This window comes from Cynocephalus volans, chromosome 1 (assembly GCF_027409185.1).
Source record: "Cynocephalus volans isolate mCynVol1 chromosome 1, mCynVol1.pri, whole genome shotgun sequence".
Lineage (NCBI taxonomy): Eukaryota > Metazoa > Chordata > Mammalia > Dermoptera > Cynocephalidae > Cynocephalus > Cynocephalus volans.
In genome coordinates this window covers 133,355,366-133,371,845 of record NC_084460.1, presented here as the reverse complement: position 1 = coordinate 133,371,845, position 16,480 = coordinate 133,355,366, and the positions used below count along the sequence as shown (strand labels likewise).

General features: G+C 32.2%; 1 protein-coding gene across 1 annotated transcript in view; it reads left to right on the top strand.

The window, feature by feature from the left end:
- NECTIN3 (nectin cell adhesion molecule 3) overlaps positions 1–15,559 on the top strand; it is a 63,984-nt gene extending 48,425 nt beyond the window's left edge. Inside the window, exons 4-6 of the mRNA XM_063108733.1 lie at positions 2,507–2,624; positions 7,109–7,260; positions 13,778–15,559. Of these exons, the coding sequence (XP_062964803.1) occupies positions 2,507–2,624; positions 7,109–7,260; positions 13,778–14,358 (851 nt within the window). The 3' untranslated portion in view covers positions 14,359–15,559. The remainder of the gene's footprint in view (positions 1–2,506; positions 2,625–7,108; positions 7,261–13,777) is intronic.
- The last annotated feature ends 921 nt before the right edge of the window (positions 15,560–16,480 follow it).

Genomic DNA, 16,480 nt, shown 5'->3' with positions numbered 1-16,480 from the left:
CCTCAAAATGTACAGTGCTTAGAGACAACCATTCTAATTAACTGAGCTGTTACTCAGTTTCATTGATGCTGCCCATGCTATTTTCAGCAAGAATCTTTTACTTCCCTACGTGCATATTAATTAGTTTGAAAATCTGTATTTTTTTTATGTCATTTTAAATCTGATCTATTAATCTCGTAAAATTATTGTGTAGGTTAAACAATATTTTAAAGAAATCATTGGGATAGTAGCCATTGTAGATAGGTCTCAAAGCCGGCCCACCTATACTTACATTTTCTTGTTAAGGAGTTCTCTCTTGTGTGCATGTCTGTTTATGTATTTGTGTGTATCTGCTTCTCCCTCTTCTATGCAGTTTCTCAGTTTTTGGTATAATCTTTGTGATTTGTTTAACATTTTGAGCAAGAGAAAAGGTGGTTGTTGCAGATAGCTGATAGCAAGGATAATGAAAAATTAGGCAGATTAGAGATAAAATTAAGGGAAAATATTTGGGTTCTGCTGTCATTTTCATCCAATTACAGATTATAAATCTAGATAGGTTTTTGAAGAAGTTACTCTGTTGTTGTTGTTACTCTTGTTTTTTGATACAGCATATGTAGAATTACTTATTATACTTGGTGTAATGGTTTTTAAAGCTAACTCTGAAGGTCTTTTTCAACATTGAGGTTATATTTGAAAAGCTATAGTTACATAAATGTTATTAGCACTGTATTCTTAAATGCTAATAGACTCCTCACTTCTCTGGAGAATCCAATAAAAAAATTTTTTTTCCCTTTTCCTACCTTGCTTTCACTGACTCTTAACTTTTTTCTTTTTCTCGTAACATTCAGATTCCAGTTGTAAGTACTGTTAATATATTTTCATATTATATACTTTTTCCTTCCATGTCTAATAATGACTGAAATTTTCTTCAATTTGAATCATTTATAATTATAGTTATTAATGTTATTGTTTTTTGCTTGAATATAGTCCTAGATATATAAAAGTATTTCTTCTAGTAAGGTTTCATAATTATGGTTTAGATTTATTGGCTTGCTCCAAAAATGTTCTGAAAGTACTCATGACTTTTTTCCTTTTTTAAATTGGAGACCTATAAAACATGCGAATGAAGTTTAAGGAGATATAAGGTCTTATATCCCAAATTCATACCTCAAAATTGGAAGGTATTATTTGGGGATATTTGAATGCTTACCCTTTCTTTCTCCCTTTTGAAAATCTAGACTGTTCTTTCAGCAGCATTTTTAAGTACCAAATTTAAGTTACAGAAATGTTTGTTAATTCTTGGTATTTATAAAAAGCAGGCTTTTAAAAAAATTACTAAGGTAATTGTACCTTGCCAAAGGCTTAATTTTTACAACTTTTTTGTAAACTTTGCTTTTCTGTACGTCAGGCTTCCCTGGCAGATTTAAAGACTGACCTGGTCTCTCTCTAGCTCCTCATCTGGCCATGTGCTGTTTACCTGATTTTCTACGTAGCTTACAGAAAGATGAAAGGTCCCTGCACCATGCATAAGCAACACTTCCTTAGGGAAGCTTTTCATGACCTCCCCTGCCCCCATCCCCAGTCTAAATTAGTCCTTTCTTTTTATCTTATCTTAGTATTCAATTCTTTTCCTTCTTGGCCCTCATAGCAGATTTTAGTTAAATATTTTTAAATGTCATTTTCCCTGTTACTATGAGAATGTAAATTTTATGAGTACAGTGTCTATATGTATATTAAACACCTAAAACAGTGCCTGGCACTTATTAGAAGCTAAACAAAATAATGGTTGAATGAATGATAGGTATTGGGCTTTATAGTTTGAAGACATACATTTATATTGCTGGTTAATCTGTATAATTGCTCATTCAAGTAGTTATGTTGGACATATGCTAAACGACCTTTGGGGACATTGAATGGATAAAAGTTAATGTTTTAGTACAGTTGAGGCCCTAGATAATTTACCTCAGTTGTAAGTGTATAGTCTTAGAAAGTCTGTGTCACATTTTTTCATGCCTACAGAATATTAATTGTAATATAGGGAATCTAATCTCTGTTATTGACTTCGTAACTCTTATGGGATATTTCCTTTCAGATTAATCATCTCTTTAAAGACAGTTTTATATGGTGACTTGGTACTACATGGTACTTAAATGCCATGTCTTATTATTTAAGTATTATAATATATTTGCTTTGTTCATATGTCTCTACATCTCTCATAATAGGACTCATATTTTGCTTTTGGTGATTATGGGTTTATAAATATTCTTACACTCAGCATCCCTAATAATGAGAATTGTACATTCTTATAGTTGCATAGTGTTCAGTTATTCATTTTCCATTCCTTCATTCATTCAGTCAACTGATATTTATTGAGTGTTGTCTTCCACTTTGATTATATTTGTTGGGAGTAAGGAAAAATGATTCCTGTTCTTCTAAAGCTTAGTCTGTTGTGTTAATGTTTTATTATTGTATATTGCATTTATCATTAACAAAAGATAATCTGTCCTGTCCTGCATTTATTTTATAGATGCTCCTGAAGTTTCAGTAACAGGATATGATGGAAATTGGTTTGTAGGAAGAAAAGGTGTTAATCTCAAGTGTAATGCTGATGCGAATCCACCACCCTTCAAATCTGTGTGGAGCAGGTAATGCTATATACTTCTAAAGAAAAATTATTTAAAACTGAAAAGTATTATTAAATACATATTTAAAATTGTTTCTATCAGTGTACTGCATGATTATAGTAATAGCTGAAAACTTTAATTAAATGAAGGGTTTTTGAGAATTCTCTTACCTTATCCTTCCCCACCTTCCTTCCCCCTCAGTTTTATTCTTCAGAGGCTACTTTAGTAATGTTAGCAATTCCTTCTGGTAGTTACCATCATAGGTCTTAAACTACTGCTTCTTAATTTACCTATTTTTAACACTCTATTGACTTCTTAGATAATGAAGAATTAATTTTATATCTATCTCTTTACCCACAGACACACCCAAATATATGGTACACATTCCTACCCTTCATAGCCCTAAGGAAATTAAGCTACTTTTAAACTCTGTAATTACTGTTTGTCTCCCTATAACAGATGAATATGAGGTTATTTTAAAACGTTTGTGGAAAAATGAAATTAAAAGAAAATATGAATCTTTACATGAACTTTTTGAAGTACCCTTGTATTATTTACTGAGAACTGATTATTAAGTAGTATACTGGAATTCTGTTTTCCCTTGTCAACAGCTCTTTGTTTTCCTGTGCTGTGGCTAAAAATTGCCTCTTTTTACTTGTGTAGTTTACTATTAGCATAATTCTCTTTATCTTTGAAATTCAAACTGTTATAATAAGGTTTCACTGATATTGTCAGTATTTGGGACTCGTTTCAATCTCGAGACTTGTATCTGTCAACTTTGGATGATTTTCTTATTTTTTTAATTATTTCCCCTCTTTATTTTTTTCTGTTTGCTCTTACTGGAACTCCTCTTTATTGTATAATAAATTTTCTTTCTTTTATATTTTTCAGAAGATTTTCTTGTTCTTTGAAGATTTTCTTGATATAAAAAATTCATTTGACTTAAAGATTTTAAAAATTTTCTGGCATTTTTTTCAATTTATAAGAGCTTCTTCTCATTTTCAGTTCACTTTATAGCATCCCTTTTTTATTTTATAGATGTAATATCTTCTTGTTTCTTACCAGAGATACTAGAGTTATTTCATCCCCAAAGTTTTTTCTGCTTCCTACATGTTGTCTCTGTTTTCCTCCAAAATCTTTGTTTTTCTGATTTGGTCTTTTTTTCACTTTATGGATATTCTTTAATCTTCTTGGTTGTCTAGTCATTTCACAGTGAAGCATTAAAGTGGGTATTACTCATTAATAGGTTCCACTTTGATCAGGCAGAGAAGTGGTTGTTTTCCTGGAGAAGATCCAGATGTCACTAATGGAAGAGTGGAAGTTTTTTCTTCATGGCCATTCAGTTTATTAATTGAATTAACCTTCATTCTTTTGCCTGAGAAATAAATGCCTGGTTTGTGTACAGAATTGGGAAAAAACTATTGTTTTGTAGTTTTCAAGTAATCTTCCTATTTTCATCCCTCTGCCTCCTTGTGGCCTTCTGTATAGTACATTGAGTCAACCTCCAAATCTTTCTTGAATTTTTCGGACCAAATTCGCTGCTGTCTCGTCCATATGCCTCCAGTAAGAAACGCTTCAGCCTGAAGTAGAGCTTTTCAACATTGGCACTGGTGACATTTTGGGCTAGATAATTCTTTTTAGGGATGGGCAGTCCTGTAAATTGTTGGATGTTTGTTTAGTAGCATTCCTAGCTTCTCCCTCTATAGCCAGTATCATTTAATCCCCCTACCCCTAGTTGTGACAACCAAAAATGTCTCCAGACATGCCAGATAATCCCCAGGGGCAGAATCACTCCTGGTTGAGAAACAGTGGCCTGCAGCATATATTGTTTTTCCATATGGACTTTTCTGTCTTCTAAAGGTTTGTCGAAATACCTTGTCTGTTGAATTCTGCCTGCTATTCTTTTTCTCTTCATGGATTTTTAATATGCCTTTTTAATTCTTTTACACTTGTTTTTGTTAGGATTTTATGAGAGTAAGGAAAAGTATATTTGGTCGGTCTGTTGTCTTTAAGCAAAGATACAGTTTTGAAAGTAGAAAAGGCCTGTTTCATTTACATTTTCTTAAAAGTAGTAAGCAGTCGTTATTTATGTTTATTTGATAGGTATTCCTAAAAGCTATACAATCCTGTATTCTCATTCCAGTGTCTATACTTCTAGATGTCTTTTTTCTTTTCTTTTTTTTTTTTTTTGTCGTTTTTTCGTGACCGGCACTCAGCCAGTGAGTGCACTGGTCATTCATATATAGGATCCGAACCCGCGGCGGGAGCGTCGCCGCGCTCCCAGCGCAGCACGCTACCGAGTGCGCCACAGGCTCGGCCCTCTTCTAGATGTCTTTTTTGAGTAAGTCATTTAACCTCTCTAATCCTTAACAGTACTTCATATAGTTTTTGTGAAAGTATAAAGAGTAAATATAAATCATGTAACATAATTTAATGTGATATTTATTGTGGAGCTCTTGCTAGGCTATGGCTAATGTCGGAATCCTGTCAACATCGCCAATTATAGTGCTCTTAATCCTGTTCGTGACGCCAATTATCTAGCTACATGACCACACTTGTTGTCGGGCTCTTTTACCTACCGGTAATCCTATACCGACTGGGCCAATTGACGAGCTAGGGCTGGGTCTGGAGCTCAGAGACCCCTCAAGCCCGTTCACAGACTGGATCACAAACCCTTCACATGCCAGGCTGGGTCCCCAGACCCATTACAGGCACACCTATGAGCTAGGTAACCAGCCAAACAGTCCATGGAAGCTGCAGGTTGGAAAGCATGGCTGCGCTGGGTGGATGCCCGCCCACCTGCTTCACTAAATCTCCTCTCTCTCTCTGAAGAACATAAGAATAGCAACAAAACTAAAAAGATACATTGGCGCACATGCGCACTAACTCCACACACACACAATTTGCTTACAGAGGATGTGCTAAAACCACACCCAACTGGACCTGAGGCAAGGGCCCTGACCAAACTATTCTATTTTCCAAACATTTATATTTTTGTGACTGTGGCTTATTTGAGTAAACAACTTTATAAGATTATAAGACATGTTTAAGTTTCTCCGAGAATTAAAGGAATTAGAATTTTGAGCCCAAAGTATGAAGGTAAGACATATAATTCGTATTCATTGATACCCTTTTAGGAAAAGAGTTCATCTTTTGAAAGCTGATGCTTGCAAAAATTTTCTTTCCAAAGTTCTCTTAAGAAAAAGGTTGGGTGTCTTTGTTTTTTAAACCATGTAAGAATATTTTTCTTTACCCTTCAGTGCTAAATTAAAGTGCTAAGATCTCTCAAATATTTTACTGACGACTTTTCCACCCACTACCCTTGGGATTGCAAAATGAAATTGTTCCACCTATTTTCCAGTGTTGATTTGTTTCTTTCTGCCTTTTTATTTTTGTTCTTATTCCCTTCGTAATGAGTTGTTGATCTTCTACTATGTACTTAACATCACTGAAGGCAGGGACCAAATCTTCCTTTCTTCTGCCTCTCAGCAACATCAGCAAAGCAAAGTATATAGCACATAGTAAACTTCTAGTAATTGAATGAATTAATGAGAGAATGTACTTTTTTGAAAATCTTCTTGGCTTAAAGTATAATAGTTGATTACCAGGGTTTACTTGATTTTTTTCCCCCTTAGGAAAAAACTTACGTAAGCTTTAAAAAGTTTCAAAATAAACAGTTATTAATTTTTTTTTGGTACCCTCGGGTTGGAAAAGTGATTTATAACAGTATACTTAGTTCTACTACTATACTAGTATACTAGTAGAACTAACAATGAATGGCTTCAGAGTTCATACAGTGGGACTTATGTAGTTTACAGTAATGTATATACTAGATGTAGGACCTCATGGCCAAATTAGTATAAACACTGTTTAAAAAAGTTATGATTGATACCGAATGGTGTCTTGGTTTTTTATTGTCTCAGATGTCTACCTTACAAATGAAATTATTTTATAAGAGGACCCTTCCTGCTGCTTTAGGAACTGTCTTTGGATGGGGCACACTATAGATTTGTATTAATATTAAATAATGCTCTATAAATATGTTATAGAAACATTATCATATTTAAATGAAATGACTTCATTAAGAAAATTATATATATATATATATCATAAGTAGATCTATAATTCATTGAGAATTTTAATTCTCTTAGTACTGTGGGTGTTTTCAAACAAAGTGTTTTTCTGATTTCCAGTTTTCTGAATATAATTCTTTAAAATTGTATTTTTTTCTATGCTTTCCTCCCTTTCTATTATGTTGGCCTACCTTTACTTATATGGATTGATATTTCAGGAGAACAGTGTTCTTAATGGACTTCATCTATTAGTTTGTCTTTATTAAAATGAAAATTTATTACTTTTATATGCTTTTATTTCATAATGAATTGTGTCTAAAAGATACTGGTTCTTTTACTAACATCTCTGAAGTATAATGTCTTATTTTAACTAGCTATTGATAAATAAAGCCTGAAGATATTTAAGATCATTTTATGCTGTTTAAAATCTAGGTTGGATGGACAGTGGCCTGATGGTTTATTGGCTTCAGACAATACCCTTCATTTTGTCCATCCACTGACTTTCAATTATTCTGGTGTTTATGTCTGTAAAGTAACCAATTCCCTTGGTCAAAGAAGTGATCAAAAGGTCATCTACATTTCAGGTAAGTTACTGTCTATTTGCAAAATAAGTTATTTAATTTATTTCTGTAATAACAATCATAATAACAATGTAATTCTAGGCAGTCATTTACACTTGCAAAGATATAAATTATTCACTGTGTGGTTTTCCAAATAACCTAAAAAGTGATATGATAAAGTAACCCTATCTGAAATACATATGCAAGATGGCATTCCTTTACTTAGAGAAATGTGAAAATGTCTATGTAGCAAGTTTATATACATTTTAATACCTATACATATAGTTAATTTTTCAGTGTTGAATATCCCTTTCATAGGTAATATGCCTTTCTAGATTCTTTTGTCTTTACACCAAGAACAGTGATTTATTTACATATGTATGTATGTATGTATGTATGTATGTATGTATGTATGTATGTAGTTTTGCTTTGATGGCTACTCTGCACACAGTTATTTGATAAATAAAATGGGATATTAGCTTTGATGATCTGGCATGTTAAATGACATTAATTGCTACTCAATATGGGACTATACCATATTGGGTTACTGAGAGGTGAAGCAGGAATGCTACTGAAAGTGTTTTAATGAAATAAAATTTAAGATGTTTCTTGTCAGTCTTTAAGCCACTAACAACTTAGATTTTCCACATCCTATGTATTTCACTGTGAATTTTTGTGTTAATTTGACTGAGTATAAATTTGGGCATTCACAAAATATGTAGAGAGCTAAAAATATATTTTCCTGAGTGTGGCTATAAATAACAAATTATCAATGGAATGCTTATTTATAAAAATTATATAAAGCATTTTTAGCATCTCCTTTCTGACTGCCAGAATATAGAAATATATCTGATAGATGGAAAATTAAGGGGCAAAAGGAAGAGAACCTTGAGAATTGCAGGTTTGTATGGTAATTATATAACAGGTAGTTAAGGTTTTTATCTCTACAAATCTAAAACTAAATAAATAAGCTGTTAGAGAAATTTTATGCTTGCTTAAATGTTATATTCTCAGTTTTTTTGTGATCATTTAATCTAATAAGTCCCCCGTTATTTTCTCATAGCACTCACCACAATTTGTAGTTCTATGCTCTATCCTCACAATTAAGCATTTGTGTTTGCTTTATTCACCACTGTGTATACTTAGCAGTTAGCTTAGTGCCTGACACGTGATACTCAGATTTTTTTGCATGACCATAGCAGAAGCTTAGAAATGTATGTATCTAGCCCTTTCTGCTAGTAGCAGTGCTCTGGTGGAGCTGGATGAGATTAAATATTAGTATATTAGTCTCTTATCTCTTAAAAGATAAGCCACAGGCAATAAGTATTTAAAATGTATTTACTGAAGGACTGTTTATTTTTTGTTTCTGGTGTGGAATAGTACTGGTAAATCTTAGGTTCAATGTTATAGTTATGTAATCATTTAAATATCAAGGCTCAATTTGGGCACTGTTATATATACTGATTCTATTGGCAGTATCCTAAATTTGTATCTTTTTTTTTTTTTTTTTTTGGCGGCTGGCTGGTATGGGGAACCTTGGTGTTATGAGGCTGTGCTCTAACCAACTGACCTAACCAGCCAACCCCAATTTGTATCTTTTGACATTCTGGGTCCACTTCCCAGTACTCCTGACTTGTGTGTCCAACTGCCTGTTAATGATTATTAACTATATGTAGAAGCCATATACAACTTAACATGTTCAAAAGTGAGGTCCTGATCTTTCTACTGCCCCTTGACACCAAACCTGTTTCTCCACCAGTCTTCCTCTGTTATTGGTAATTTCATCCTTACATTTTCTCAGGGTACACCTCTTGATAGTTATCCTTGATTTAGCTTTTTCTCTTATGCTCCACCTGATCCATCAACAAATCATTGTCAGTTCTCTCATTATGTTATATAAAAAATCTTTCCAATTCATTACCTTTTGGAAGCTGCTACTTACTACATTGGTCCAAACCATCAGCAACTCTTACTTCGTTCACTATCACAATAGCCATTTAATCTCTCTCCTTTGAATCTATATTCCCCTTCCGTCTATCATCAAATGAATAGCCAGTGTGATCCTTTTAAAGGGAGTATCAGATCATATCAATCTTTTCAAAACCTTCCATGGGCTTCCTCTTTTACCCACAATGAAAGCCAAATCTTTACAGTAACTTCCAAGGCAATGTACATGCCGTCATCCTGGATTGTCTCTCTGATCTCATTTTTTATTATATCCCTTGCTCACTGGCTTAGCCACATTGGCCTCCTTGCTGTTCTTTGAACACAAGGGGCATATTCCTACCTCAAGAGTTTTTGCATGTTCCATTTCCACTGCTTGGAATGCTCTTCCACCAGGTATCCTCACAGCTTTTTCCCGCACTTCCTTTAGTGAGCTAAAATACCACCTTTTTAGTGAGGTCTTTCATCCTTCATGACTGTATTTAAAATCGAAATCCTCTCTTCTCACCCCTTTACTACTTTTGGTCCACCTTTTCTGCCTTATTTTTCTCTTCAGTACTTACTGCCCTTTACTACATGTTTTATATATACGCTTGTCTGTTTTTTCCCAAGAGGGCAGGATTTTTGTCTGCTTTAATCCCTGCTATATTCCCAACATCTGCAATGATGTGTAGTATATAATAGGTGTTTAGTACACTTTTGTTGCATGAAAGAATTAATTTGAGAAGAAAATAATCAGGAAAGAATTAAAAATCCAGAATCTGCTTTTATGTAACTTTGTTTTCTTTGAGGGAACTGATGTAATACTGGTGACAAACTTTGCACATTTTTTTTGTTATTAACATCTACTAAGTCTTACAAGAAGAAAAATCAAATTTTGAGTAAATATGAAAAATTACATTTAATTATCTCTAAGCACTTCAAAAGAGGATGGCATTAATTATATGATATGATTTTCTTCAAGTAATCATCAAGAATTAGACTTTACCTTTCTATGCAGAATCTTTAATACGATATACTATGCCAAGTTTAGTTAACTCCTCTAAGGGCTTCTTAGCGTATGTTAAGTATCCTAGATATAATGCTGCCTTTCCAAAATGACTATTTAGTAAAAACTAGTAGGCTTTTATCAGAGTAAGAGGCCATTATTCACACAGTGCAAAATCAAACAGTTAATCTTTTTCATTGTTATATGTATCTTTGTTCTTCTAGGAAAATTTTTTTACCTGAGTACTAAAATTGATATTTCAAAATTTTAGAAATGATCTTTAAAAATATGTGTAAAAGAAACGTATCTTATGATTAGAGACTAAAAGTTCTATGCAAAACAGATTTGAGTTAGCAATTCTGTTTGAGGGAAATTGTTCTTAATTTTAATTATACATTTTCCCACATTGATAAACATAAGATTTTGGATAAGAGGTCATTGATTCAAAATTGCAGTATTCAACTTCAGTTATTAAATTGTATTCTAGTATAGTAACACTCTTAGAGAATACAGTGGCTCTTTGTCTTGTTAACTGACTGCTGGAAATTGTATTTTTCTGGTTTGCTTTAGGTGTGTATTTTCTCCCTAACTGATACTTGTCACTTCTCTTTGAAAACAGAAAAGCAAATTTTTATATATCAAATAAATACCCCCATGCCTAAAACTCATATTCCTATGCAAAACTTTAATTTCAAATTATACTGATTTTAGGATTCAGGCATAATATCAAACTTAAGAATCCACATCTACTTAGCAATCATTAAACCTTAAAATGTGTGATTTTATCTATTTAAACAACTTATGTAAAGGTTAAAAGAAAAAGAAGTCAACTAATCCATTTAATTTTTTTTTTTTTTTTTTTTTTTGCACAGTAATTATTAGGCTAAAGTACAAGCATACCTTATATCTTCAAAGGCCTTACCTGGCAGTTCTGTTTTCCTGTTTGGCTGAACTCATTAGTTAGAAAAAGAAAGTTAAAAAGTTTTTCATTTGGGTGAAGAGAACTCAGAGTCATTATATTCATTATATACTCATTTAGCATACATTCAGCAAAGAATATAAAAAATAATGCCTGACTGAATAAATAGGAATGTTGTTGGGAAGCATTTTCAACCATGATAAATAAGTAGCTATTGGTGATTAGAAAATAGTCCAACTGCCTCCTTACATGGATTGTGACTCTCATTCTAAATTAGAAAATAGAAATAAATGTCTTATAATGCATTGACATATATCCATTGCTTAAAATACAGAACAATGAAGTATTAACAATAGTCCCTCTTTCATGGAAAGATATTAATAGTGAGTCTGTACTGTTTTTAACACTAGTTGAGGAGGATGGTGAGTTGAAACATTTTTAGAACCACTAACAAAATTAAGATTTTAAAATAATTTCTTTGGTTAGATTTTTCTGAAAGCTGTATTTTGTTAAATCTCTGTGAAACGGACAGTAGACATCCATCTGTGTTCATATAAGGAACTTTGCAAGTAGAAATAAGAAGTGTCAGTTGTTCTTTTTTTTTTCTTTTGTTTTTAGTATACTTGGTACAAATGTTCAATTACGTATCTTATATTTGGTGAGATCTCAAGTGTATGTACTGTTCTAAGAAAACTAGTATATCAAGGGCAATAAACTGTACAAGTCCTATGTGCACAGAAGTGTGTAAATTATAAACAATTTACTTAGGTGATTTGTACTTTTATTTAATGTGCTGATGCCAATTTATTGTAATACTTTTTTCTTTGGGAATCATTGTAAAGATGACATTCAGTACTTAAAACCTGCCTTTCTGTTATTCCTCCTTCCTCAAAAAATACATGATTTGTCTTACAAATGACTTACTTTTTTTTTTTTTTTTTTTGTCGTTTTTTTTTTTCTCGTGACCGGCACTCAGCCAGTGAGTGCACCGGTCAGTCTTATATAGGATCCGAACCCGCGGCGGGAGCGTCGCCGCGCTGCCAGCGCAGCACTCTACCAAGTGCGCCACGGGCTCGGCCCCAAATGACTTACTTTTTAGTCTATTTCTTTAGTATCCTAATTCCATGAAATTGGATTATATGAGGCTTTACTACTTTTATACTAGACACGATCCTTCAATTCCACTATTGTTTTTTTCTGATTGAATTTGTTCAGCTAGTGAATATGTTCTCATAAATTAAAACTCTTTCTTGATTCACTTACATATGCTAAGATAAGTAATGTTCACTTCAAGGTACTTGATAGGATTACCTGTTATATTAGTTAAACTCAGGAAATTAGTTATACTGTATTGTTAAATTTTTTACTGTACTTGTTAAATTTTTACCGCATTCTGTACATACGGCATTCCGTGATGAAACCTGTTTCAGTAAGTATTTTTCTTTAGCTTGTAATATTAGAATAACTTACCCCACGTAGATTTAGTATTTTTCTAACAATCATTTTTTAAAAACTCTATCAGTACCACTCATTTAAAAATTATAGGAGATTACCATTTGGGTCATTTATTTTTATCTGTGAAGAAATTCAAGATTTTTAAACTCATCCTTTCTTCAAACTCCAGAATTTTGTGTAACATGACCTACAGATACTACTTAATTGATAATTAACCAATCTTTAATTGTTACTATTTATGTTTAGTTGCTTTTTAATATTAATGGCTTTTTACTTTGTAATCTAGTGTCAACACAGGTTCATTTGCATCTAATAAGTAGTACCAGAATGTTCTCTCTAAAATATTAGCTACTCTTTTTGATACTCCATCCTAAAGCAATGACATTAAATTTTGCTGATATAGTTGAAATTCCTGAATTTCCTAAATGTTCAGATATCTTACCCATGGGGTATTAGATGTGATAATGACATTTTTATCACCTTATAGTTTATAACATATTTTTACTTTGTCTTTTTCTATTAGTCATCTCATTTATAATAGTCCGTTTGGCTAACACATTTTAAACATAGCTTTTTACTTTTTTTAAATAACTAAATAATGGTGTTTACCATATATCTCCTTTCTAAAAGTTTTTAGAGTTATCTTTGTTTAAGGAAAATATTTTTGAGAGAATTATTAAACCAATGGCTTATACTATGCCCACTTAACAAGAACCTATAGTTTTTCATTCTTTTAAAGATTACTTCAGATCTTACAAAAATAAAACATTAGGTAAAATACATATTAAGAAAACTTTAATTTTTTTATTCTTTCATTCTTTCAATTTCCTGTGCTACTGGTTAAGGAAATGTACATTTGAATTATTTAACTTAATTTTTTGGTACAATAATTCTTAAGCCAGCCGTATATAGGACCCTTAAGTATATATACTCTTTGTTTTAAACAAAACTATTTTCTGGAATACAGTATCACTCTTAATCCTGGGATAAAATAGTTTAGTATTTACACCATAGGTTTCATTCTTTTCACTTCATTGGTGACTGAAAAAGTGTCATTTAAAAAAAAATTTATATAGGTACTACATTCTAATTTTAGTCAAATTAAGAATGAAAAACTATTATTACTATGAATATATATTCATTAACTGTGCTGTCTTTTCAACTTGCTGCTGAATCAGCCTGCATTGACATTCTTTGCCTTTCTGTGTCTTGTCTATCTTTACTGTTTCCATTAGATCCTCCTACTACTACCACCCTTCAGCCTACAATTCAGTGGCATCCCTCAACTGCTGACATCGAGGATCTAGCAACAGAACCTAAAAAATTGCCCTTCCCATTGTCAACTTTGGCAACAATTAAGGATGATACAATTGGCACGATCATTGCTAGTGTAGTGGGTGGGGCTCTCTTCATAGTACTTGTAAGTGTTTTGGCTGGAATATTCTGCTATAGGAGAAGACGGACGTTTCGTGGAGACTACTTTGCCAAGAACTACATTCCACCATCAGATATGCAAAAAGAATCACAAATAGATGTACTTCAACAGGACGAGCTTGATTCTTACCCAGACAGTGTAAAAAAAGAAAACAAAAATCCAGTGAACAATCTAATACGTAAAGACTATTTGGAAGAACCTGAAAAAACCCAGTGGAACAATGTAGAAAATCTCAATAGGTTTGAAAGACCAATGGATTATTACGAAGATCTAAAAATGGGAATGAAGTTCGTCAGTGATGAACATTATGACGAAAATGAAGATGACTTAGTTTCACATGTAGATGGTTCCGTAATTTCCAGGAGGGAGTGGTATGTTTAGCAACCACTAAATGTGACTTAACTATGTACAATGTTTCATTCATACTAGGTGATCATTTTCAGATTGTTCATACTTTTTCTTGAGGAAGAATAAGCTTTTTTCAAGTTGATTTTCAAGCTTACTTTTTATATTCTAATCTGAAAAATGAAAATGTAAAATCTGGGTTCAATGTATCTGAGCTGCTTTACAATTTTTTTCAATGTTGTACTACTGTCTCAAGATTTAAATTTTAATGCAGAGTACTTTATTGGTCTGAGGCACACAGGTAAGAAGAAATGTCAGTGTTAAATGTATGACTTTTTTGGTACAAAAATTAAAAAAAAAAAAGGAAACTACCTTGGTATTGTGTATTAAATGTTTACCTAAGACTTAAGTCTCAAGTATGTTTGTTAAACATATACCTCTCAAAATTTATCACCACTAAACTATACTGCATCAAAATTGACTATAAAACTAATTCAAGAAATGTTTATATATATTTTTAGTATAAAAAAAAATATTTAGCCTAACGGAACATCTTTCCTTTTCAAACATTATTTTCTAAGTTTCTATACAAATGGAGCCTTTACCTCTGCATTTTAATGAGCCTTGCCATAATTGCTGTAGAGTGGCTTTTCAAAGATATTTTGTTGCACTAAAATTGTGGTAGTAAACTCAGTGAACATGATATGTGGAAGAGCATAATTATCTGGTCAGTATTTTTGTCTAAAATACATATGAGAGTAATAAAATACATGCCTTTTAAACATGACAATTATTACAATTTTTTCATGTCTGGAAGACAATTCTTATGTTGTCATGTAAACATGGATTTTGGTACATTAGCGGTAGCCTTATTTTAATGCATTATGTCCTAAATATACGAATAGTTATGAAAAGATGGTACACAAATATAGTGCAGAGAGGGCATTTTCAGTATATTGGAGTACCAGTTTTAGAAATGAGACTTTCAGCCAAGAATCTAAAGAAAGAATTTCATAGTCCATCTTGTTTTGGTCATTTAATGTTGATGTTGTTAAAACGGGTAAATGTACAGAAAAAAATTTAGAATAAACTTGGAAACTTGAGATTTAACTAGAAAAACCTGAATTATAGAACCAATTGGTAGCATTTGCTGATTGATGTTGGCAGTCCATTCCCTTTTCCCTCCTAAATGTATGTATGTGTTTCAAGATTTTTGTTTTACCAATTAAAACTGGAAACGTACCATGAGTTTTTTTGTTTTTGTTTTTGTTTTGTTACATAATTCATTAAATATATTCTTTCCAGAATCATGTATCTTTTGCGAAAGAAGTGCTATCTAAATCTTCAAATGTGGATCTTCTTTGTGAGATATTTAAATTGTTCCTACAGTGGAGTCCTGTAAGATTGTAATAATGACGGCTATTTTGAAGCCCAAAGAGTATGTTTTTCTGCTGATGATTCATTTGAAAAGAAGACTGTGTAGAATAAATGTTTTGCCAGGACAATAAAGTGGGAGTTAGTAGGAGAATCATAAATAAATTATTTTGTTAATAAAAAGGCAAAGTAGGTACTTCTAGAAATCTCGTTAACCATCCCCTCCCAATCCTCATCAAATCGAAAAAAAAATGTTTACAGTGCTCAATTTTAACATGTTTATAAAATATTGCAAGTAGTGAAAGCTTTATTATAAGTGATTATAAACAAGTTTTCTTTATTTCAACTAATAGTATATTGTGGAAATTAGAAACCTATTTTATTTCTCTTCCCAGACACTTAATACAAGATCGTAATAACAGGTTAAGGATACAGTTAAGTAAAGTTTACTGATATCTTGTTTAAAAATGTCTAGATTTTAATATGGTTAAATACTTATATACAGATACTAGGAAACTTTAGTCCAAGTCATTGAAAGAAAACTTTCTTGATAATACATTGTGATAGAAATGACTTTATTTTTTATTTAATTATCAGCAGCGATATGGCCACAAGAAACACAGGTCTAAAATTTCTTGAAATAAAAGACAAATTTATGGCTTTTTTGGGTCAAAATTTTATTGTTAAAAATAATGTTTTAAATGCTGTATGAATCTAAGCAGAATAATCATGTTCAGGATTCTGTATAAACCTCAACTTAAGTATAATCTGAAGAGAATTAGTA